The 27,720-nt window shown below is 27.0% G+C and overlaps 1 protein-coding gene across 3 annotated transcripts; it reads left to right on the top strand.

Moving 5' to 3' along the window:
- Positions 1–27,720, top strand: LOC111631248 (prolactin-releasing peptide receptor-like). Of its 3 annotated transcripts, none has more exons than XM_023375463.1 (2): positions 1–84; positions 26,052–27,720. In XM_023375463.1, the coding sequence occupies exon 2, from the start codon at positions 26,130–26,132 to the stop codon at positions 27,402–27,404; it is 1,275 nt and encodes a 424-aa protein (XP_023231231.1). In that variant the 5' UTR covers positions 1–84; positions 26,052–26,129; the 3' UTR covers positions 27,405–27,720. The 3 variants fall into 3 exon arrangements, with proteins under 3 accessions (XP_023231231.1, XP_023231233.1, XP_023231234.1); XM_023375465.1 differs by lacking the exon at positions 1–84 and adding an exon at positions 7,795–7,924; XM_023375466.1 differs by lacking the exon at positions 1–84 and adding an exon at positions 12,300–12,398.

Consider the following 27,720-nt stretch of genomic DNA (forward strand, 5'->3'; position numbering starts at 1 on the left):
AGGATATTCTCATTGTTCGATTTCAATATCATATGTCGAAAGCCCGCTGTTTTCTGCCTGAGAATTCAAATTTCTAAAGCTTAGGTAAGTACAGTACGTTCTCTAAATGCAGTTTTTTTTTTCTAAATAAAATGGCGCAATTAATAATTTTGCATATAAATGTTATGATCTTAAATTAAATAGCTGTAAATAATATTTTAAAAATCTAAAAGTGAATCAACAATATGATAAAAGAAAATATAATTTAAAATAATTTGATGTAAATGAATAATGATAAATATATTTAGTCAGTAAGTGAATGATGAGTGATCAGCAATAAGTCAATGAAGCCAATATCTTATAGCTTTATTATATCAGATGACAAATTATTTGCAAGAGCTGATAGTTCAATTCGCGGAATAATGCTATATTTTTCTTTATTGTCATTTTCTAAATCGTCTAACGATTTATCATTCTCATAGTCTTTCTTGGCCTGAATACACCGTTGTTATCGCCAAATCCATACGCCGTACATACGGAAATTACACCTATTTAGGACTACAAAAGTAGGACTAAAAAACAAAATTGATTTTAATAAATGTTTCTTAGTAATCCACGTTCCTAACCTCACATATATTTCATTTGTATTCGTAATAATAAGAGTGCTAGCGGCTCCGCAAGAGAATGTTGTTTTTACCGGTGCATCTCCGCCAATCGCGTCTAAAACATCGACGGAGTAACGGTGCTTTTTTTTACCATTTTTTTTACTATAATAAACGATTTTTTGCCATTGATTTTAAAGCCACAAATATACACGTTCTAATTGTATTATTATATCGATTAATTATTAAATTATTGTTGAAACATCTACGATTTTGTAAGATACAAAATTATTGAATAAAATTGCAAGTAATGTTTATATGTGTGAGACTTATAGAAAAATTTCCGCTTAGTACAGCTAATGTTACTTGTAAATTAGTTTAAACTTTGTTGGTTAAATAATAATAAATTCAGCTATTCCAAGTGACTCTTTTGTTATTACGACCTCTTTATTTACAGGTAATACAACGTGTAAATGCTGCATTTCACATAAAAAATGCATTCCTTATACCAGTATCATGAAATTTTCGTGTTTGTTAAAATAGATTCCCCCTTTCGAATAGAATACCTCAGATTTCCTATCTGCTACACATATTGGAATACTGTTAAGCAGATATAAAGCTAAAATATTCATTTTTACAGAGAACATTTTTGTCGTCTTAAATTTGTCTAATTGTTAGTGCGGTGTATGCTTTTTGGAATCCATTTTTTACACAACATAGAAGAGTTATAGCTTTATAGCTATGGTTCTGCAAATCCTCTTTGTCAAATATGAAGAATTTGCATGTAAAAGCTATTTTTAATATAGAAATAAATTATTAATACATGGCATTAAGTTTGATAAACTTGAGGCTGTAGCAAGACCTTAGCTACAATTGCAGTGACTGCACACTGTTGCCAAGTGTGTGGTCTAGCATTAATAAGTTCTGGACATTTTATACGAACGGCACGACTGAGAATTTCAGTGTATGTCTCTTTATTCAGCGTTGTTCTTCGAGATATAAAATGTGAATAAGCATATTTTTTACCTGGCGAATTAAATAATTAGCCCTTATGTGTAACTATATTTTAATTATATCATCTTCAATTTATTTACATTTTATGTAAATCTATATCTATATAACTTATCTTAAACAAAATAAATATACAATGTTTTAATTATACAATATATACTTTACAAAAATAGATACAATACAACAGAAAATTTTGAAATAAAATGTTAACAGGACATTTCAAAAATACAACGTATCATATTCTAAAAATCGATTAATAATTATATTATATAATACTTGACAAAGTATCGTCAAGATAATTTTTTGTGATTTATAAAATTCATATTTTTCTAATTAAGTTTTCAAATAATTAAGTTAATTTTTTAAGTGTTTGATGTTTTTCTTAATTATATAACTTAATTAAAACTTCAATACTAATTTAAATTTTTTTTAGATTGAATGAAATGAATTGTTTCTTGGAAAATGTCTACAAAGCTTAGTGAGAAATAACATTCATTCGATTTTTCTATTTTATTAAGAAGGAGGTACTCAAAGAATGTAATTCTACTTTATACAATAAATGACGACAACAAAAATTTTATAGATCTTTTACTAATAAGAATTGAATCTATAAAACTTTTATATTTTATTCATAAGTAGACTTTAAAGATTTATTTTTTATAATACGAAATCCAATTAAAAAAACTCAATTAATATACTACGTACTTTTAATATAAGACTTTATAAGTTATTAATATTTGACCTGTTCAATATTTAAATGGCATGGGCATAAATAAACATTAAAGACGTGTTATTGCTATTCTTATTTTTTAAATAATGATAAATGCTTTCTTATCAGATCTTTCATAAAGGCCATGATAAGAAGGTTACGCTTCTGGCTGTTGTAAATAAATAAAAAAAATTAAATAAGTATAGAGGAAAGTTGAATATGACAACACACACTTAGATACAGTATTGTTACAATAAAATTATTATTTTTATGTATAAAAACACACCTAAAAACTCAGCATAAAAATTATGTAAATAATTTTTTTTATTTAAAAAAAAAATAGATAAATTATGTTATCAGATTTATTTTAAAAAATGAGTTGATGCTTATTATTTTTATGAAATAAAATTTATATCATAATCATTATATATTATTTCTGTAACACATAATTCAATCTTGTTTTCAGAAGATGAAAACCGAAAGTATAACAGAATATGCGAATATTTTACCTTCAAACTATAAAAAAAAGAAACAATTTACGGACGACGACATTAATAAAATTCTAACATTTATAGTTTATATGTCGTGTCATTTAATTTCAAAATAAAGATTCTTGTGTTTCGTAGATAATACGTAACACAAGAAAATAAAACATTCTTTTATTACCCACATAAATCGTGGATTAGAAAATGATGTAGTACATAGAAATGAATCATTATTATAATCGTATGTAGTTAAATAAAGCTCTAAAAATAGCAATGGAGGAAGGTATTGTTCTCTATTTTTACAGCTTTTTTTTTCTTCTCGTAAAACTCCATGTTTTATTTCCGTCACTATACAGAATAAAAAACGTGTTACTAAAGCTGTGCCAACTGATCCCGCGTAATCTCTTCTGCAGAAGTAGAAATTGACAACACATTATACCATTTTTATATGGATAGTTTGGGAAACAATGAAACAAACGATAACAACGGGCTTCTTTAAACAGGTTTAAATGTTAACATAAAAAAGAAAGCAAAAAGAAATAAAAGTTTTTCCTGCTAACCGAATCAACAGAAATGCTTGCAGGCTTCGAATTTTTGAAGAATCGATTTAAAAATATGTAAATAAATATAAAAGTTATTAAATATTATATAAAAGTGCCATTTATCTAAATTACAAAGGAATTTTTTCAGAAAAAAAATGCTATGTTTTATATATATTTAGATAAATTATCGAAATTAAACCATACTTATGCTATTTAATTCAAAGTAAAATCAAAAGCAAGATATCTGAGGGAAGGAGACCCAGAGTAATTCTTAACAACGTACCCATCACTGTTGACAAGGCTGAAATTCTCCCCATAATGTACGAACAAAATGACTTTCTACACACTACCACCAAAGAGGAGTTTCTTGACAATACAAGGGTAAGCACAATCCTGCACAGAAACAGTACTAAAGAAAACTGCAGGCACATCGTCTTGTCTACAACACCTAGGCTACGTGACTCCCTGATACGTACTAAACATATAGCTATCCAATGGGCCAATATTTTTGTTAATGATTATATCCCACTGGTGCGATGCTTCCAGTGTTGCGGGTATAATCATATTTCGGCCAACTGCCCAAACAAGCAGAGGTGCAGCCACTGTGCCAAGGGACACAGGTTTGGGGAATGTAAGAGGCTTGACCACACCCCTTGTTGCACCAACTGCAAGGAGGCCAATAAAGATATTCCAGTTCAAGACAGATATACCACAGACCACAATGCCTTTAACCCTCGCTGTCCAATTACAATAAGAATGAAGACCCAGACTATAAAACAGACCAACTATGGATTGTAACCAGCCACTACATACTACGAGGTCACCTAATTCTTCTTGTTTGTCCACTACCGCTCATAACCTAATTACAACTCATGCTTCTAACCGTAACAGCCATACCAAAAGGAATATATCAATTCTACAGATTAACTTACAGCGGGCCAAGGCCCCTTCCTCCCTATTAAATAAAACAGCCGAAGATTGGAATTCTGATCTCATTGTGGTCCAAGAACCTTACCTCTTCAAAGGCGAGCTCACCAGTTACTCTGGCATGACATCTTTCCCACCCAGGGGATCTAAGAGCAATTTTAAAACGGCAATTTTGGTTAGGAATAAACACCTTTCTGTTCAGTATTTGCCGCACCTCTCCACTNTTTTTTTTTTTTTTTGTTTTTTTTTTTTTTTTTTTTTTTACTCTGGTTTATTTGTAAATAAATGTGATGCGTACGCTGTGGGATCCCATCTCTTCCTCCCTCTTCCTGCCCCCACTTTCATCCCCTATCCTTCGCATTTCTCCCTCTTCCTTTATTTCTTTTCCCCTCCTGGTCGTACCTATGAGTGATACCAGGAGTTCCCCCACTTTTCATAAATAAATAAAAAAAATAAATACTTATGCTATTTATACATACATAAAATTTGCATAATCAGATAATAGTGGATAAAAAAATGTTTCTGTAAATTACACACAGTAAATTTGTACAGTATATTTTAAGTCACATTGTCCATTCTAATGTGTGAAATATATTAACAATTAGTTTAATATTATAAACAATTTTAAATAATTTTTCTTTACTTATTTCTAATACATATATTGAATAGAGAATCTTCGTGTTTCATGTGTTCGTAGTATTTATTAATTAGTACTTTTTCAAATATTTTATATCAGTGAATTCATATATTGTAATAGATTTATCAAGTATAAGCAAACTTTTCGTTTCGTAATCTTTATTCTATTAGAAAATAAATTTTTTTAATATTAAAAGTGATTGTGTTTACAGATTACTTCATATCTAATATCTAAAATTAATTTATAGTCAAGTTTCTCAATAATTAAACTTTAAGAACTTCCTGTTTAATTAATTTGAATTATATATTTTAAGCGGATAATTTAAAAAGAAAGTAGTTGAGATTATTTTACAATATTAATAAAGTATCAAATTCCATTTGAATATTGCAATAACTGTTTTTTCTTCAATATTCTTATTTTAAAAATAATTTGGAAAACTACGTATTATTATTATTATTATATACAGTACTATATAAAGTTACAAATCATAAATCAAATTTCCTATAATATTGAATTGAGAGTTTGTCTCTTTATGTNCCTTGTGATTTTCACTTCCTTTGTGGCTTTCTGTATCATAGTGTTATGCTACTGATCGCTACGCTACATGCTACTGTTTTATCTGTTTTACTGCTTTGCTTGTTCTCCCCACCGCTTGTCAGGCAGTTGTCCTCATTATTTGTCTGCTTTTTTTTTTTTACTCTGGTTTATTTGTAAATAAATGTGATGCGTGCGCTGTGGGATCCCATCTCTTCCTCCCTCTTCCTGCCCCCACTTTCATCCCCTATCCTTCGCATTTCTCCCTCTTCCTTCATTTCTTTTCCCCTCCTGGTCGTACCTATGAGTGATACCAGGAGTTCCCCCACTTTTCATAAATAAATAAAAAAAATAAATACTTATGCTATTTATACATACATAAAATTTGCATAATCAGATAATAGTGGATAAAAAAATGTTTCTGTAAATTACACACAGTAAATTTGTACAGTATATTTTAAGTCACATTGTCCATTCTAATGTGTGAAATATATTAACAATTAGTTTAATATTATAAACAATTTTAAATAATTTTTCTTTACTTATTTCTAATACATATATTGAATAGAGAATCTTCGTGTTTCATGTGTTCGTAGTATTTATTAATTAGTACTTTTTCAAATATTTTATATCAGTGAATTCATATATTGTAATAGATTTATCAAGTATAAGCAAACTTTTCGTTTCGTAATCTTTATTCTATTAGAAAATAAATTTTTTTAATATTAAAAGTGATTGTGTTTACAGATTACTTCATATCTAATATCTAAAATTAATTTATAGTCAAGTTTCTCAATAATTAAACTTTAAGAACTTCCTGTTTAATTAATTTGAATTATATATTTTAAGCGGATAATTTAAAAAGAAAGTAGTTGAGATTATTTTACAATATTAATAAAGTATCAAATTCCATTTGAATATTGCAATAACTGTTTTTTCTTCAATATTCTTATTTTAAAAATAATTTGGAAAACTACGTATTATTATTATTATTATATACAGTACTATATAAAGTTACAAATCATAAATCAAATTTCCTATAATATTGAATTGAGAGTTTGTCTCTTTATGTTTTCTAATGCTTGAGCTGGCTTCTTAGGTTGACGTTGACCTCTGTTGGACACACGACATCTCAGTAATGTGTCCAACATGAAGAAAATAGTTTAAGAAAGGTCAAGCTAAAATTATTTTAATCCAGGCTTGATTTTTTCTTGGACTTTTCTTCAATTCAAGAGGACCAGGACTTATTCTAATCTTTATATGTTGAGGAATCGAATTGAGATGAAAGAAGAAGCTATGGGAAATTATGATTACTTTCTGAACAATGGAAATCATCATATTATTTTGAAAAATTGAGCAAAGAGATCATTTATTTGTAGAGAGACGATTTTGTAATGTCATTAAGATGAATCTAAGTAATATATTTAAATACAGTGGTGCTTCGTATAACGTACTTAATCCGTTCCAGGTGCAGGTACTTAATCCGTTCCAGGTTAATCCGTTAAGTGAAAAGTCCGTTATACGAAACGCATTTTCCCATAGAAATACATGTTAAAACATATAATTCGTTCCGCAGCATAAAATAACCGTACTGTACCATAACAAAAAAATGAAAATGGAGCAGACACCAATTATGTCGGGTAGTCAGATGTTGTGATGAGGAGGTGGAGGAACACTTTCTTCACACATTCATACAGATACAGACTTTTTACACATTGCAGCGGGTCTTTGTTTTATTGTTTTTTAATCGGATTCAGATTCAGGAGAGGCTACCGGAGCTTGCGGGGTCAACTCCTCTTGTTCCATCCTTTGTTTTTTCCCTGCTGGCTTCTTGAAAAACATGTCCAAGATGGTCTGTTTCTCTCTCTTCTTCAACACCTGTCGGAAATGACGGGCAAGGGTGTCATTGTAGAGATCATTGATACTGTTGGCCTCAGCTCTGTTTGGATAATGAGTGTTGGTAAACTCTTGAACCTCTCCCCATTCGACAAGGAAGTTTTTGTCAACTTTCACTCCTTCTGATGATTTCTTGCATTGTTTCAATTGAAATCACTTTTCTGTTTTTTTAGAAGCCATGATTTGCACAACACTTGAATAAATGTAAATACCCTGCACTGAGGTGATGTACGTAATAAACAAGGGAGCAAGCCTAATCCCAACGGGAGCTCTGTACTTCAGATATACTGATAATATATTCTAATAATACTAATATATTATAAAAATAGCAGATTGTCATTGGCAACGGCAAAAGAGTGGAAACATCATTCGCACTTGTTCGTAGAAAGTCCATTGGTCGCCTCACGTAACTGCCGAACGGAAAGTCCGTTGTCCGCAGCCAGTCCGTTGCTCGAGTCACGTAACGGCCAAACAGAAAGTTCGTTATTCGCAGCGTCCGTTATTCGAGGCGTACATTATACGAGGCACCGCTGTATAATGTTAAGAAAAATATATTACAATTCTAAATGATAATTCTCTGTTTAGCATTATTTAAAACTCAGGTAAATGCATTGATCATCAACGAATTATAATATAAATAGAATAATTGATAGGTGAGACCCTTCTCGAACGTAAAAAAAAATATATATATAAATAATATTAATATTAATCGTGTGTTTAATATTGTATTTTATAAGAATTTCTTGATAGATGAATCTAATTATAGCATTCTGTAGGTTATTTTTTGTCTATTTTCCTTTTTTTTAATCATATTAATTGTGTCAGGGTTGCAATCTTCTTTTAAAATATGATTCTGTATTTAATTTTCTTCTTCTGTTTCCACTAATTAATTTTACTAATCGGATTAATTATTATAATATAAAAAGAATGATTAAATGGAGACTATATATTACTGAAAAAATTGTATTTCTTCAGAGTAATTATTGTGATTTATAGCCTATACCATAGAAGTCTAAAGGGTGCATTATTTGATAGACTCTATATAAATTAAGCAATGGTTATCGCTGTTTACGCAGTAAGAATTTTATTATATAGAAAGATAATTAATCCGATTATCTAAATTAATTACTGCAATGTAAAAAGAAAAATATATGAAGAAAACTTTAAACTTTGCTGAGAAAAAAATGTCGTCTTGTACAGTACCATCATTACTAAAATACAGTATATCGTTTGTGATATTTCATCGTTAAAAACAGTAATTTCCTGTCAATTTTAATTAAAAATAGTGTAATTTAACATTAATTTTAGCTTCGTAGATTTTGAAAAACTAAAATTAATGTTAATCTGTAAAGTTGTAGTATCTTATATATGCCACGAGGACAGCGATAAGAATGGTTACAAAATATTTTTATGCACTTCAAAAATAGTTTTAATAATTTTATTTTTATTTATTTTTCAATAATAAAGTTATTGTAGTATTAGAGACTTCGTCCCTGACTACTTTCCGAGGTCCGAATATAGAAAATTGTAACACAGGATGACTCATAGTTTATATAAAACTAGATGATGCCAAGACATCTTGGCCTTTTTCTGTGGTACTAAGAGTTGAATTTTAACATCTCGTAGCGCCTAAAATTCTTAACTTTTCTAAGATTTCGGATCCTTCTGATTCGATTCCCTCTTTCAACTGTATCATTTCATTTTCCTTCGAGAAACCTGCTTGTACACAGTTTTTTTTCTGATAATAGCTGTAATTTTTCTGACGATAAAGCCAAATTTTCCAATAGGATCCGAAAATTGAGAGAACCTTTCTGTGTAAAAATATAATTTACTCTGTAGAAAACTTTATTATTATTATAAAATAAAGAACATTTTTTGGAATTTATAAAATTATTCCACAAAACTAGTCCTTTTAAATCTGAATCTAAGTTATTGAAGTAAAACTTACTTCAAAGATATTTTAGTCTTTATTTATAAAGTTTATGATTTATAAAAAGAAAAAAACTATATTTTCTTCGTTTTATGAATAGTTTTCAAGAATAAATGGAGTTGAAAATTTGCGATGAAATGATTTATTTTCTGTATATTGGAGAGCAAAAACGTCTGTAGTCTCTACGAGGTCACCTAATTNACTTCATAAATAAATAAATAAATAAATATTCTATTCGGTTTCTCTTTTCAGTAAATTTTCGATCCATTTAACTTATAGTAAATTTTAAAATAATTTCTTAATATTTTAAAATTAAATTGAAATATCTATTATATAATCGCTCTTCATTTTAAAAGTATGTCTCAGTTAACTGTCTTTTGGATTACTTTCTACTTTTAAGAAAATTGTTATAAAACTTATGTAAAGTATATAATTGTATATAATAATTATATTTAAAATTTTATTATTAATTTATATATTTAATTAATTTATTAAACTTATAATCTTTACCTCAATTTAATTAAATAGAATAAAAGTATTATAGTGATTATTTGTTATTGTTTAGAAGATAAGTATTTAAATAATTTTGCAAAATTTATTTTATTTTCATTGATATAATTAGAAAATTTTGAAAGTTATTCATGATTTAAAATAAGATTTATATAAATTTTATGCTTGGTAATGTAATAAAATTCATTATTAAGTAGAAAGAAGAGAGCAATATACAAAAATTAATACTTGATTTAATCTAATATATTAACTTTATCACATATGCAATAAATAATAATATTTTTAATGATATTTAATTTAATTTAATTTAATAGAAATGAATGTATTTAAGCCTGCGCTTAATAGAATTAAAGAAGATTCGTTTTAATTTGTAAAGAGATTGACCAAAAAAATATTTGTTTTCTTATAAAAATTAAGCAGTTTTTAACAGTAGAATTTAAAATTAAAATTTAAATAAATTTCTCTCGTATAAATTCTGTTTTTCTCGCTCAAGTTGCATATTATTTTAATACTGTTGATCACTATATATAGCTTACTGTAATATATTTTATCTATGATAATAACAAATGATAAACATTATTTTTTTATTTAAAATAAAATAAGTAAAATTAACTGAAGATTATTAAGCATTATAGAATATATTTAGTATTTTTATGAATTAAATCAAATCCTCTCAGAAACCCGGGTCACTAACCGGTTAGAGGTATCACCATATTAAAATTTTTTGTAAATAACGACTTTATAAAGTGAAATATTTTTTTAAGACCCGTAAATATGATATTAAGATCCAAATAGAGCCCTGTTAGCTTCTTCTGTGATAACATATCGATCATCTTCTTTGTTAATTCATTAAATATACTAAAACACCAATCAATGTATAAAAGAAAGCTTATTTATGATATTTCTTTTAAATAAATAGAAGTTTATTAAATAGAAAATTTCTTCTCGACATTGTATAACATTTACATCAATTATATAGAAAAGCATTAACTTGACTCTTAGTTTCCTAATTGGATTTACTACTCTAATCGCTCTTGCCCAGCTTTTAAACTGCATTATAATCATCGAGGATATTTTTCATATAATCAAGAATAATAATATATGAATGAGGAATTACAAAAGTCCTCTTACAGATGAGATTTCTAAGCCTGTCTTAGTCATCATTTTTAGCAAGACTTTTTTTTTAACACCTTTAAGCATATATTCTTCTTAGATGATTGATGCTTCTTTTTATCTTATTATAGGCCTAAATAAATGCATGTAAGAAATTCGAAAATATTATTTTAAAAAGTTTTCTTGAACATACAACAGAATTTCATTTCTTTTAAAGTTTCCTTTTGCAAATAGGCTATTAGATAACTGCATAAACCTGGAGTTTATTTATATTTTTAATGTCATTGCGATCATGTACTACTAAAAAAAAAGTCATTTTGTTTGCTTACAGTTGTCATAGAGATTAATTATTTAGTGTATCTTGATAGAAATAACAGATCTACACGTTTTCAAAATTACACCTGATTACTTCAGCTTTATTGCATTTAGTCCATGAATATGTAAATCTATTCTCGGATTAGTTAATATAATATTTATATTAATTCTGGTGCTGTTTATTGTTAATGAAGTTTATAAAAATTTCATTCAAAAAAAGAACAAATGAACAAAGTAGAATTGATCTTTCTTTGTAAATATGAAAAGTGATGGGAGGAAAAAAAAAACAACACTACCATTCGAGACTCCGATTCACTAGTTTTTCACCACTGACACATTAGTAAGATAATAGAAAATTTAATGATAATGAAATTCTTTTACATTTTCTACAAACGGGATGGATATAAATATAATTCCTTAGGAATAAAAATTCAACTACACACAAGAATCCTCTTCGTACCACTTGAAAAATGATAATAAACTTCGTCGACTATCCTTTTTTTTTGTTTTTATAATAGCCAGTGAAGTCTGAAATTGTGTTTAATATCACATGATATTTATTACTGGATAGCGTTGATGATTTTTAAAAATTAGAATTTGAGAAAGTCTGATCATTATTTCTCTAAAGTTCAAAAACAATCCTAAAAAATAATGAGGAAGACCTTGAAATAAACGGAAAAAAAAATCGAAGAAATTTTATAAGTTCCAACTAAACTGTAGCTGTGATCAATATTTTGTACGAATGTCGGCATCAGAATGTTTTCTATATTTAATTTTTACTATTTCGTATTTTTATTATAGAATATTTCATCATTACAGTATACTAGTTTAAATAATTCCATTTTCTATTTTATTTTGTTCAATGTAATGCAATTAACATCTGATTCTTAGACACAGTTTATAGTTCGAAGTTTGGCATAATAAAATTATATATTTTGTTGAATATTTAAAGTAATTTGATGATTTCTAATATTGTACATCATATTAAACGTGTTAAAATAGGAATTGATAATTTTATTGACATCGAACGATCAATTAGTTCGTGTATAATTAGTTTCAAGAACACAGAATATTAAACAAGTCATTACTAAATTACATGATACAAAAAAGAAAACTCATTTTCCCACTAGCTCTAGATATTCAAAGTATTAACAATTAGATGTAAATTTTATAATAGCATCACATCCTACGAGACAAATTTAAGTATTGTAAGTAAATTTGAATGAATAATNATATTTCAGTACAATTATCTACATGAAAGTTTCAATCAATAGAAAACATCGATAATTGTATCTGGAAAAAAAAAGTTTATTCTAAGTGCTGTGATTCAAATACTGAACTACAGCACTATCTCAATGTAAATTTTGATATCCTAATATATACAGTAATGTACAGTATATATAAAAATGTGTTCAAAAGAAATTAATTCGACTTAATGTTATATCAAAATTACAAAAGCAATCTTGCATCAAAATCCATAGTTTTCAAAGTTAAATTTAAATGATTTCAATGTTGGCCTCTTTCATAAAAATCATGGGTTTAACCCATGACGGGTGACTAAACGTTTAGTGACTTTATCTGACTTATCTGATGGCAGATATCTGAAATTTCTGACTCGGGGACTCAGTGGCGTAACTAGAAATTTTAATCCCATAAGCAAAATATAGTAAAGGACTCTTTAATGTTTAGAGCTATCCCTTCCACATTTATGATGGTATAGAAATGCAAAAAGAATAAATAAACTATAACTAAATCAACACCTGTTCACTCGCTGAGAGATTTATTCTTAACACAAACGTTTTCAATCCAATCAATGGATCATCGTCAGGTAAATTAGAACATTTCAAAAAATAGAACAACAAGTTCAAAATACAAAAAATATAAATATTAATAACGGATAACCAATATATTACTAACAGCAAAATAACGTTTTTAAATAATATAATTAATACAAATGCTGCTAAAATTATAAATAAAAATAAAATATTAAAATATAACAAATAAATTGTGTATACAAAATATTAATACTTCAAACTTAATAGACAAATCGATAACACTATATATTAATAATGCTTAATAAACTGTACGGAGTTTCTCAACTAAACTATACAGAGTTTTTTATATACATAATATTAAAGCTCCTGCTCTTATTTGAAGTTTTTAACTGCAAACTTCCATGCGGAAGGAAGTCCCTCGGCATCCCTTGCGTTGATGCAATTCCCTTTAAGTTTGCTTTTATAAATTTCTAATTTTTCGGCCGTTTTTGCCAAGGTCGGGGAGTGTATTTGTTTCAGTATATCTGCTTCATTCCATCTTACTATCGAACCCTCCGTTTGCGCCATTTGAGACAATACTGTGGCATTCGAACCTTTTCTCACATCATATCTGTGCTCTTTTATCCTTACCCCTAGATTTCTAGTAGTAACCCCAACATATTCTTTATCTATTCCTAACATCTGATTCTCGTATGGGATCTTATATACACCTGACCTATCCTCTTTTTTAACTATCCCTTTATCATTTCTAAGTATTCTGTACAAATTCGGAGCTCTTTTTAAGACTATTCTTGTAACTTTTTTATTTGCGATTTCTTTCATAATGCTNCTCCGAATTTGTACAGAATACTTAGAAATGATAAAGGGATAGTTAAAAAAGAGGATAGGTCAGGTGTATATAAGATCCCATACGAGAATCAGATGTTAGGAATAGATAAAGAATATGTTGGGGTTACTACTAGAAATCTAGGGGTAAGGATAAAAGAGCACAGATATGATGTGAGAAAAGGTTCGAATGCCACAGTATTGTCTCAAATGGCGCAAACGGAGGGTTCGATAGTAAGATGGAATGAAGCAGATATACTGAAACAAATACACTCCCCGACCTTGGCAAAAACGGCCGAAAAATTAGAAATTTATAAAAGCAAACTTAAAGGGAATTGCATCAACGCAAGGGATGCCGAGGGACTTCCTTCCGCATGGAAGTTTGCAGTTAAAAACTTCAAATAAGAGCAGGAGCTTTAATATTATGTATATAAAAAACTCTGTATAGTTTAGTTGAGAAACTCCGTACAGTTTATTAAGCATTATTAATATATAGTGTTATCGATTTGTCTATTAAGTTTGAAGTATTAATATTTTGTATACACAATTTATTTGTTATATTTTAATATTTTATTTTTATTTATAATTTTAGCAGCATTTGTATTAATTATATTATTTAAAAACGTTATTTTGCTGTTAGTAATATATTGGTTATCCGTTATTAATATTTATATTTTTTGTATTTTGAACTTGTTGTTCTATTTTTTGAAATGTTCTAATTTACCTGACGATGATCCATTGATTGGATTGAAAACGTTTGTGTTAAGAATAAATCTCTCAGCGAGTGAACAGGTGTTGATTTAGTTATAGTTTATTATTTTCTGCTGAGCACGCTTTGGGTTGAATAAATAAACATTATTTTTAATTTATAATTAAAAATCTCTCATATTTATACTTTCCGTAGAAACGGTGCCAAGGCCTAGACTGAGCCCTGCACTGTTTCTACGTCGCTTAACTGTGTTTAATAGTAGTTAGATCACTGCCGGACTCTAACCCGGATTCCCAGAAGATAGAGCTCACCAGTGGCCGAATGGATAAAATTACTGAACACTGATAGTTGGTTGTTAGTTTGCGCCTCGCCAATGGGCTGGCCACGTAGAATTTTCCGGGTTTTCTTTACGTAGTAACAATAGGGGTCAGTTTCTCATAAAAGACTCCCGGGAGGCATTTTCCCCTTGGCAGATCGGCCATGTGTCGCGTTGCCTTAATTAATCGAATAAAACCAAACCAACCAACTCTAACATTATATTGATGCTACACTTTTGAATTTGTGTCTATTCTATACAATATTAAAAGTGCTCAATTTGAACGATGAAAAAATACTGAATGATTGTATTATGTTGAATACTACAGTACATATTTTTAACAGTATTTTAATGAGTTGTTTATAGAATTTCTAAATGGACTGTAAATTTAGTATTAAATAGTTCAAATGAAACAAGATTGATTCAATGAAAAGACTGAAGATTCCGTCACTAAAAACATTCGAATATAAACTTTAATATTAAGAAAAGAATTACATAATGTATAGTTAACTACGTAATGTAATATCCTTAATGCAAAAGCGATATTTATAGATAATTATAGATCTGTAATATAAGATCATACAGCAGACTAAATGCGATTAATAAAAGATATAACTGAGATAAAATGTACTATTTGCCAATCAGTTGTCATTACCACGAGACATTCATTTAAATGATTTATAAAATAAATATACAGAAATCAAAAGTGAAGCAAAATATTATAAATTTATGATAGAAGTAATCAATTATTACACTTAATTATGCTTAAAAAATAACTATTAATACACTAAACTTATGAAATTTCTTGATTATATTGATTGATATAGAAAGTATAATTTTCATTTTCATTCTGTAGTAAAATTCGAAAATTATTTTTTTGATATAAATCCTTTTCTTATCGTATCCATTGTAAATCTACCAAATATGAATACTTTTGATAGTTTTCGCATAAAAAAAACGTTCGAGTAAATGAATTTAATTATAGTAATATAGTAATTTTAAATCAATTTATAACATCAATAAATGATTTCCAGATTAGATTCAAGTATCTGAAGCAATGTGATAAGTAAAAATTAAAGGTTTTTAATTTTAGTTTTATATGAAAAATATATTTTTTTAAAATGCAAATGTTAATCTTTATATTTATTTAAAATACAAGTTTTTTTTTTTTCATTTTTCTTTCTCTAGAATCATGTATTTCTTGTCTGTTTCTGTTATGAAAAGCAAACACTCGTTTACCCTCCAATGGGCAACAGAAAACTTGCAATATCATTCATTTATCTGACAATAATATAAGTCAAATTCCTCCATATTTCGTGATAATATGCATTTTAGGCACCTGCCTCTGATCAGATAAGTATAAGTGAGACAATGTGATTAGAAAACAGTTGCCCCTCGCATATGTACTGTACTTATCGTCTGTAAATAATTTAATCGATATATTGCATTTATGTGCAACTTTGATTATAATTTATTACTTTATTTTCATATGTTTATTTGATAATTCTTTTGTTTTCACTTTCTAAGATCAAGTCAAATTTTCATAATTAAATTTCATTATCCTTTTGTAATTTTTAAAGTATGTATTTATGAATTCACAAGTATCTGAATAGAAAAATTAAGAAATGATTCTTAATATTTTTTCAGTTATGACATATAATTTAAATAAAAATCCTATTGAAAGCGAGTTAAAATTACAATAAAATAATGAAAACATTTTGCATTTTAAGATCTATAATAGAACTATAGTACAGTAATATATAGTTTTATAAGGAATCTTCAAAGAAGAAGAAATCTTCAAATAGAACTAAGACGAAAGTTTTTAACAAATTATAGTGATGTATTGTGTCAGTTACGGGAAAAACTCTTCTAACGTTTCTCGACGTCATTCTCGGAATGTGTGATTGACAAGTCGACAGTCAATAACTAAAACGTTTCGCACAGTGAATGGAATGTGTGCATGCCGGAAAATACTGAAGTGCTGTGAAAACGAATAAAAACTGAATCATATTCCAGATCAAATAACATTTTTAATAACTGAAAAAAATGATGAAAAAGTCTGCACGAGAGAATTTGACTATCGATAAATTTCAAACATGGCAGAGGATGTAACTTATGGATGTAATTTTTTTCGGCTGGAGAGTTTTCCCCAGATTCAGAGAAAACTTAGGCACGAGGATCTTTCTGTGTTATTTACAAGTAGATAATCCGAGAATAAAATACACGCATCTTCTCACTTTGAATAATTAGTAAAAACGAAGAAAAGTGTTATCTAATTGGGAACCGTTGAGCCAATCTTCACTCTATCTCTTAGAGATAAGCGTAAAGATTGACTGGACATGTTCATAAACTATATTAAAGGAAACGATAAACTTTTTATGACGAAGAATACGAAGAATGAAGCAACTCGGAAAGCCAAACTGACGAATACATGTATTGAGAACGCCATTATTATTGTTTATATATACAGTGGTACCTCAGGTTACGAACGCCCCAGCATACGAAATTTTCAGGATATGACATGAAATTCGAACATATTTTTGCTCCACGATACGAACAAAAACTCACCATACTACGTTACATTAGTTCGCATTTTTCATTTGTTTTTCTTACTACAGTTATTTTTTTAATGTATTACTTGGCTTTAATTTGAGTATGTTTTTCGCGTTGGAACGAATTATTTGGTTTTACATGTAATCGTATGGGAAAAGATGATCCACCTTACGACATTTTCATGATACGATCTCAGTTTCGGAACGGATTAATTTCGTATCCTGAGGTACCACTGTACATGTATTGCATTCCATACTAACCCCCTCCAAACAATCTTAAGAATCTAATGAGAATTTAAGTTTTCCGAAATCAGTGTTGTGTTGTGTATTCTCCGATTTAGAAGGTATCTATAAAGAACAAACTTGCTGCAATATTACAGCTGCCGTTTCTCGCTTCGGATGATGATATCACATCAAAGTATTCATGAATATAAACATCTTTCCGCATCGATCAAGATTTGTGTCTTCACAGCAGTACGATACAATTTCTACTTTATACGTAAATTATGTCATATTGTCAATGTATGAAATTTCGTTATTGTAAAAATTTTACACTTAAATTTCCATTTATTACTTCTGAGAATATTTATTGACAAACAAAACTTGTTCGAATAGTTATTTCCACTGATCTGTTAACTCGCAAAACTTCTTAGTTATTGGCTGTCAACTTATCAATCACTCATTCCCGAAATGACGTCCAGAAACTTTAAAAGACTTTCTCGCAATCAACAAAAAATATTCCTGCAGTTTTATTATGAACTTTTGTCTTATTATTTTTTATTTTTTCAAAGAAAAAATGACCTAATTTACGATACTTCTTATACAACAATATTAATGGTGATGAACAGTTTATTATATTTATAATAAATAGATAACATTTGTAAAAGTTTAATGTTCTTTAAAAGCTTCATTTATAAGAATAAAATATATATAAAATATACATGAAAATAATATGATAAAAATATTCAATTTATTATTAGTAAAATCAATAGAAAAGTTGTAGAATCTGTCAATCACGAATGACCCTATAATACGTTATAAACTGAACATAATCCTCAAAATAATATTGAATAAAGCACCTAAGGGCAAATGGGATCATATTATTTATATTTATGAAGCATTTATAATAATACAGTATATGTAATGTTTACCATTACATATGTATCTTATTTATATATCAAAATAAAGAAAATATAGTAAACATTAAAATAAACATTTACATAATTTATAAATAAACATATAAGCATGGTTAATTAATCTCTTCGAACCTTCTGAAAGAAATCTACTTTGTTTCCATGTCATCCAATAAGTAATGGTGTAAAAAGAGAATTACAGTAGCCTACTTACAATATTTTATTATGGCAGATGCAAGGCCTCTTTGCAGATTTAATTATTAAATATCTAGATCCTTAACAAGTCTTAGCTATTTATTAGGGGAAAAATATATTTTGTAATGTCTAGTTTAAATTTAAAATCTCTATAACGTAAGTAAATTTATTTACAACTACTGTATAACTCATTTACTAAGTTGACTATTATATTCACTAAGGAGCTGTTTAAGTACAAATAAAACATGACGTTTACTGCTTCTATTGTCATATTTTCTATCATGAATGTTTGTAACATTAAATATCGATAAAATTTAATGAAACACAAAAGGATTACTTAAAAATCTTTTAGCAATTAAAATAGAATTAAAATATATAAAAATTTTATACTGAATTTATTCAGTTTTACTAATATCAATATTATGAATAGTTTTCGCATAAAAAAAACGTTCGAGTAAATGAATTTAATTATAGTAATATAGTAATTTTAAATCAATTTATAACATCAATAAATGATTTCCAGATTAGANTTTTAAAAATTTTTATATATTTATATCATATATTATTTTCTCTTACAGAATTAATAAAGGTTAGAATCAGTCTATTTCTCTCTTTTTCTTATAGAATAATTTTATATATTTATTTTAAAAAATACTAGCGATGCCCAATGGACAAAAGAACTCCCTCAACAACAATTGTTCTTAAAGATACAAAAAATAAAAAAAATACAATATAAAACAAGATAAAATAAATATGACAATCTTCAATAGGAATATAAAATAAAAATGAAATATATTATTTAAAAGTATTACTTAAGAAACGAAGTATATTTGTATACAGAAGCTACACAAGAAGTGATGAATTTAGACATAGGCTTCCTAAGCTTTTGCCCAAGACCGTAGATACTCTGTGTAGGTTCAGCACTCGGAATCTAATACTAGCAACTATCATAGGCCTTGTACACTATCAAGTATAGTACGGTAATATAATATAAGTTTATATAATGGTATGATAATATCATATTAGGTTTCGCACAACCTGACACTGCCACAATATATCAACATATATAATTAACAAAGAAATAAAATAAATAAAAAAGTAATAACAATACTTTTTAAATATGTAAATAATAACTCAACCTATAAAACAAATACCTGTGCAACGAATGTAATTCGCAGATAGAAAAGTTTTTTCCTAGTTACTGTACTACACTTCCTTTATTTCTATTAGAATAATTAATACTGACTAGAAATAGTTACATATGATCATGTAATAAATATAAATTGTCCGATTTTCTTCCTATTTTCTAGAGACGTATATTAAAATCATCATCCTCGTATAGAGTTTAATTACAACTGTATTGTCTTCTGTACATTTTGTGATGTTGATGTATCGCTAATTATGCTTTATAATAAACTAATAATTATTAATACTATAATAATTGTTCGGATAATTATTCAGATAACAAATGTATTATATTAAACCATTGAAATTACATTTATTCAGAAAAAAAATAAGAATAAAAAACATCTTAATATATAAAAAAAAATTGTCCTTACATCTTACTCGTAAACAACCACAACTCCGACAGGATAAAAGTATTTTTGTGTTATAGCCAGAAATTCGGATTATATCATAAAAATAAGATGATTCTATAGACTGCTTTTATATCCTTATTCTTCTATATATGCTACAAAGAGATTAAATTGAATCAATTTAACATCATATAAGTTCTTTATTAGAAAAAAGAAATTATTTTATACATACTTTTTTCCTATATTTTAAAATGATTATAATATATTCATGTTTTAAGAAAAATATTAATACCTTTAATTAAATGAAGCATGAAAAGTTTTAAAAACATGTCAAGAAAAATTTTAACATGCATGAAAAATTTTTTATAGCTTTTGTTCAACTTAATCTATGATAATAATTCAAAACTTTTAAGTTTCTTTTTTTATAATCGAATTTTAACTTAATCCATTATTATATACATATTTACTATACGAGAAATTCCTTATAAATATCAAAATAATATTTATTAAGTAGTTTTATTTAAAAAAACTTAGATTTTTATAGAATAAATTTAAAGCTTTTATTTATTTTTTTAAATAAAATAAAAATATTATATTTTAAACTCATAAAAGCAAAGAAAAGTATAGCTATTTTACTTAAAAGAACGGAATTTTTATGTTATCAATCGAAAATGTTATTTTAAAACAAGATAATCTAGTAGTATATGTTGTTTTCTTTTAACTGTGTTATTGTAGATCTACCATTTCTATGAAGATTATATATATATATATATAATGCTTTTATTTCAATGGTGGAAACTGTTATCTTGATAAAAAGAAGAAAGAAATAATTCCCTTCAATCTCATCCTCTTTTTATCGACTTCATATATTTGCCATCTAAATGCGATAAACTGAAATACATATAACATTGATAGGAAAAAATATATATCTTCTTTGCATAAATCAATTTATTTTCATCTCTTAAAAATATCTGTTGTTGCTAAAATAAAAAAAAAAAACAGAACAAGTTTATAAAGAATAACGTTGTAGTTTACAATAATTTATTTAATAAAAATTTTTATAATGGATAATAGTCTCTCTGGTAAAGATTACGGGCGAGTTTCATGCAAAATTACTGTCAAACTTCGATTTAGCATCGCCATCTGTTCGTCCCTTAAATTTGATATTAAATCGAGTGGGGGTGTTAAACCGAACTAGCCTACTGTACACCGAAACAATAGAAATGATATTTACATACGAATTTGAGTTTAAAAGTCGGGTGAGTTTGGTAATAAGAATATCGTTTGCAATGCAAAATTGTATATTTACCAATTCACAAATCCTGAAACGTTCTCTATTCACTATTTTTTAAAAACAGTTATCATTGGCCCTTTACAAAAATTATACTATTTGTAGGTACTCTATATTGAGGTTTAAATACATAAAGTAATGAAATCAAAACAATAATATTATAAATAATACCGTGTTAAATAAATACAATTAAGCCTAATAAATTGTTTAAATATAAAAATAAGATTAAATAAAAAAATAATATAATTGCAAACGAAGATAAGAATTTAAATTCATATAGAAAATAACAATAGTGTTTCAGTATCCAACAATTAGATAAAGTTCGAATTTAGACTTTGTTTATTTTTGTCTGCCTGAGCTGATAAGGAGTACACACGTTGTGTTTTTTCCCTCTTAATGAGTTGCTTTCGTTTTATATATCATTTAGAGAGGCTCAAGATGTCATTTTTTCGGGATCTTCAATAACTGCCGTCCAATTTTTCATGATAATGCTTATTATGCCACTGCATTTCGTATCGTTGTTTGTGTAATACTCTTAATGTTATAGGATTATTTGTATTATGCAAGATTATTGAATCAACAAAACGATATATACGTTCGTTTACGGTTCTTTTTATCGATTGGTATAGTTATTTTCGTTATGATATTGACCAGAATAGTATGATATGAAATTTTCAATTAAGAATATTAAACTTTATTTTATCTTAGTAACAAGAATTATTATATTACAGTATCAATTGTAATGAGAATAAGTTTATATAAATAGCTCTTAATTATGTATTGCTATCATGTGGTAGTATATTAAGGTACCATTATCTGGAATGGATTTATACATAGATATTTTTTATAAATTAATCTAAATAAAACGTATACGCATCGATATATACAGTACATCTATGTTATCACCTAACTTATTATCATTATTTAAAAAAAAAAAAAAAAACCTAGGGGAAAGCATAAGAGTAAAGTTGGTCAGGTAAATTCTAGATCTAAAAAAATAAGAATAACTGAGACCCCCCTAAAGGCCATGAAGTCTGACTTGAGCAAAATAGATTGACAATGACTATGTCAAGGACTGCAGAAACAGCATCACAATGTCAATCATTGAAACAATATTAACGTGTCTATTACTAAAGAAAGACAGCATAGAAATCTTTTAAAAGACAATAGTGTATATAGAAATTTTGTAATGAAAGATTTTATTATTATTTCAATATAAAGGCCTAAATCTGTTTATGTGTACAGTATTTAAGTGAATTCTCTATAACTCCTACTATTTTTGTCCACTCTAGGTGAAATTTTGTTTTGTTGTTCTTTATGTTACAACAGATAGTATAAACTCCTTTATATTAGAAATATTAGCAACTCTTCTGGAATTTCTTAAAATTTCTACTCTTCTCAATTCTTCAATCTCTACTTTTTCATAAAAAGCATTCGTNATTTTCTGACAGTTTTAGACATTGTTTATGAGAAAATAAATATTAAAGAAAAAAAATAAATAAGGTAAAATCTTTTCTTCCCAAAAGAAGTATTTTTTTAATATTTTTTATCCAATATTACATTTAAATATTTACTTTTTATTTTATTTCATAAAATATTTTTCTTTGCATAAAAGTTATAAAGAACTTTATTAATTAAATTTACTATTTAAATCTTAAATCAGTAACATAATACAGGCGAAAGTATAAGTAAAATAATTTGCTTCAATTTCTACATAATTAAACTTTTCCATTAGATCTTGTTATTAAGTAAATTTTCTTTTTAATATTTTCTGATTTTATATCAAAGTATTCTGTGCATAGAATAGATAATAATAAGTTATATATTGAACTATATAAATATCTCATTGACATAACAATACAATAGAGCTCTTTCATTGAGTTGTTCATAGCTCAATAATGCTAGTATCCAGAGTTTATTAAAGAGATACTGAGAGATATTTTGTCAATTTGTTCTTCTATATAATCGTATAAGAAAATAACAATTGTCCTGAAGATTTACTGTAATACAGTAATATACTATTGAATGTTTTAATAGTCGTAGTGTAGGAATAAATAGTTATTTAATGAAATTAATTAAAGTTAAATCAAAAGATAAAAATATTGTATTAAAATATACTTTTAAGTATTCTTTTAAAATAATTAAAACCCTTTAAATGTCATACGGACTTGTATATGCTAAGGGCAAATCTTAGATGTCCTTCGTTACAATTCCTTGCTAACATTTATTATATAAATATTACTTATAATAAATTTTTTTATTCAAAATAATGTTTAAATATATTAACAAATACTATAATTGTTTCGAAAAGTTTATTTGTTTATAAATTAAAAACTATTTTTGTTCATTTCCGTAAACGATAATGGAATTCTCTTCATTTATAATTTCTGATTGAATAAATGAATGGGAAATTGTTCTTTTTTTAAAAAAAAAAAGAATTATAATTTACATTATAACAGAAGTGAATTTTCATTAACAACAACTGATATCTCGTAGTTTAATATTATTATTTGTATTCATTTTCTCTTATCGTTGGATGACTTAAGATTCGTTAAAGCGAAAAATTGAAATTAAATGTAGCAAGAATTTTTGATCTTTAATTTTAAGAATCTCTCCGTTTAGTTTATGTTGAAATTAACTTTTCGTAAAAGAGAAAAAATAGACCTTTTATTTTTTCTATTGTTGAATCGATAATTTTTGTTTTTTTTTCTTCTTCTTTTTAATCTTTTAAAAGTTAAAAATTCAAAGCTTAATTATTATTTCGAAATTCTTAGAATTTATTTAAACGTCGATAACTGACGTTAACAAATTCACGACATTTACAAAATATATATACGAACATTTTCGAAAGACATAAATCACAAAGGCATGAATTTAATTAAGATAAATTTATTAATTTATATAGATTTAGACGGGTGTATTATTTTTTTTAAAATATATTAATAATAATTTTTGAATTAAATTTTTGTTGTTTATCTTTTAATATTTACAGGGAACAATTGTCCTGATTATTCTTAAAAATAATATCTTAGTTAACTGACTTTTGGTCCATCCTTTATATATATAAGTTAATTGAAAATACATAAAAAGGAATGCAATATATATATATATTTATAAGACGTTGTATTCCTGAGTGTGTTGAAATCAAAAATTATTATTTATAATTACGTTTTATATAATAATTACTGGTTGTAAACAAAGGAAACACACTGAAGTAATTTCTTACTACAACACACATTAATGCAAAGATAAATTGCAATATTTACATACATATCTACAAAACTTAATTTCAAAATTTAAAGATGAAGAATTCAAAATGAGCAAAATTATTTGAATAAGTTATACGAAAAAAAAAAAAATATTTTGATTGTATAATTTCTCAAAATATTATTTTAAAAAATTTATTAAAGTAAGTAGAAGAAAATTATAAATGTCTTCTTTAAATAATTATGCACATAAACTCTGAATTTTTACGTAATTTTGATTAATTTGTAGTGTATACAGTAGACCCCCTCTATAACACGGTAGATAATTCCGTGTTATATGAATTCCGTGTTGTACGAGTCACTTAGATTTTACAAATACGTGAGTCGTTCACAGTCCGGCACACATATTTGTAAAATCTATGTGACTCGTACAACATGAAATTCATATAAGACGGAATTATCTACCGTGTTATGGGGGGGAGTCTACTGTATATACATAATAATACCCTATAGTCGTTGAATAATTATTTTAAAATATTATTCGTATTGTACATTTATTTATTTATATATTTATTTATATATCGTAATAAATATTTAAATATTTATTACGATAATATTATAATACATTTTAAAATAAATATAAACAAGCTTATGTAAATATATAAGTTTATATAAATTAGCTTATAGATTTTGTATATAAATTTGCATGTTTATTTTAAAATTTAATGTTTAAAACAGTTTTTAAATATTTTATTCAAGAAAAATTGAATGTCATTTGATATTTCACAATTTAATTATTTATTGTTAAAGGTTTCATTAAAAATAATACCTCTCATCTAATGATTTACTGGAAAAATATTTTAATATCTAACAATAATAAAAATCATCTCATTAATTTCAGAATGATATATTTAGATATTAATTTAAAAAAAAATAAATTTAATATTTAACAAATATTAGAAAAACTTAATAAAAGCTAATTTTCACGTAAAGCCTATTCACTTCCAACTAAATTATTGCAAAGAGTAAAAGTATATATTACAATTAACAAGCAACAGCTTCCAAGAAGTGGACTATATAAATTAAATAAACCATATAAATTTTATATAATGCTAAGACCGTTATTCCTAGTAATTCACGTAATTTTACTATGAAATTAATAATAAAAATATTTAATTGTATAGTTTTTCGTGAATATAAAATATATTTAAACAATTTATAAAAAAGAAGGTTTTTTTGTTCAATTTAAAAATATGAAATAAAATTTGTTAAAATGATGTAAAGATATTAAAAGTTAAAAATTTTTCTTATTATATCTTTGCAGATTTGTCAGTTGAGAGCTTAAGAGAGAGGATGGAAATGAAAAGTCTGGTATAGATTGAGTTATAATGAAGAGGTAGAGATGACAATCCATATCACCAACGGATTTCAGATCAACAATTATATCGCTCTTGCAGCACTTGTTCGAAGCGGTAATTTTTCATCAGATCTACTTAACTTTACGCTGGATGGTTTTAACGACAGTTTTAAACCTAACTTCGCGGTACCTATCGATTATGTCACTAATCTACCAGCAGTTAAAGCTTTCTTTTATTGTCTATACGTCATTATATTCGTTATAGGAGTTTGTGGTAACGTTTTAGTTTGCTACGTGGTATTTAGAAACAAATCCATGCATACTGTAACTAACATATTCATTACTAATTTGGCTTTGTCCGATATCCTTCTCTGCACGTTTGCAGTTCCTTTTACTCCCTTGTATATTTTCATGAGTGAATGGGTCTTTGGTGCAATACTTTGCCACTTAGTACCCTATGCTCAAGGCGTTAGTGTATATATTTCAGCATTTACACTAATGTCGATAGCCATTGATAGGTTTTTTGTAATAATTTACCCCTTCAAACCTCGTTTACAAATAAATCTATGTCTTTCTATTATTGTGCTCGTTTGGGTATCAGGGGCCTTATTAACATTGCCTTATGGCATCTTCATGGATCACTTGACTGGTGAAGATGGAAGACATTACTGTGACGAGGTTTGGCCTCACGAATCTATACGCAGAACATTTGGTTTTTCCACCTCGATATTACAATTTGTTATCCCTTTTATAATAATAAGTTTTTGTTATTTGAGGGTTTGTCTTAAATTGAGAGATCGCGCTCGGACGAAACCGGGTGCAAAGTCGCTAAAAAAAGAAGAAATGGAAAGAGAACGAACAAGAAGGACAAATAGAATGTTAATATCAATGGTTATGATATTTGGAGCATCTTGGCTGCCTCTAAACGTTTATAATTTGGTTGTCGACTTTTATATACCTGCCGCTCAATGGAAGTATCTCAGCGCTTTTTATTTTTTGTCTCACGCAGCTGCTATGAGTTCTACTTGCTATAATCCTTTCCTTTATGCTTGGCTTAATGAGAATTTCCGCAAGGAGTTCAAAACAGTGCTACCTTGTTTCAATCCGCCAGTGGCAACCAGGAGACCGGATAGTATCAAACAAGAAAGAACTTGTAATGGGCACGAAAGTATGCAGGACACCTTACTTTCAAGAATCAATTCGGCCAAAGACGGGAAAACCAGAGGCCGAGACACTAGCGTTAAGTACGTAATCGAAACCGGAGCCGTACTCTTACAGATCGTTGATGGTAATAATGGTAATAATGGTAATGATGAGTAGAAATAATATATATTAAATGTATAAAAATAAATGTTTTGTCGTTAAAGTACAAATTTGCTCAAGTTTAGTTATTGTATGAATCAAATATGCAAGATTTAAAAGTATCTTGTTAAATGTTGTAAAAATGTAGTGAAACCTTATAAAAACAAATCATCTATCTATTAATGAACATGGTTGTTTCTATTAATCGGTTCAACAATAATAACAATCGATTAATAGAAATTATTTGGGGCTACGTGTTTATTTTTAGATGGTTGGAAATGAAGCTTTGTGGCTTTTTGTTGTATTTGTTGTTAGAAAATAAATAAATATCGGT

The sequence above is a fragment of the Centruroides sculpturatus genome, unplaced genomic scaffold, assembly GCF_000671375.1.
Source record: "Centruroides sculpturatus isolate CEXI.00-Female unplaced genomic scaffold, Cexi_2.0 scaffold50, whole genome shotgun sequence".
NCBI lineage: Eukaryota > Metazoa > Arthropoda > Arachnida > Scorpiones > Buthidae > Centruroides > Centruroides sculpturatus.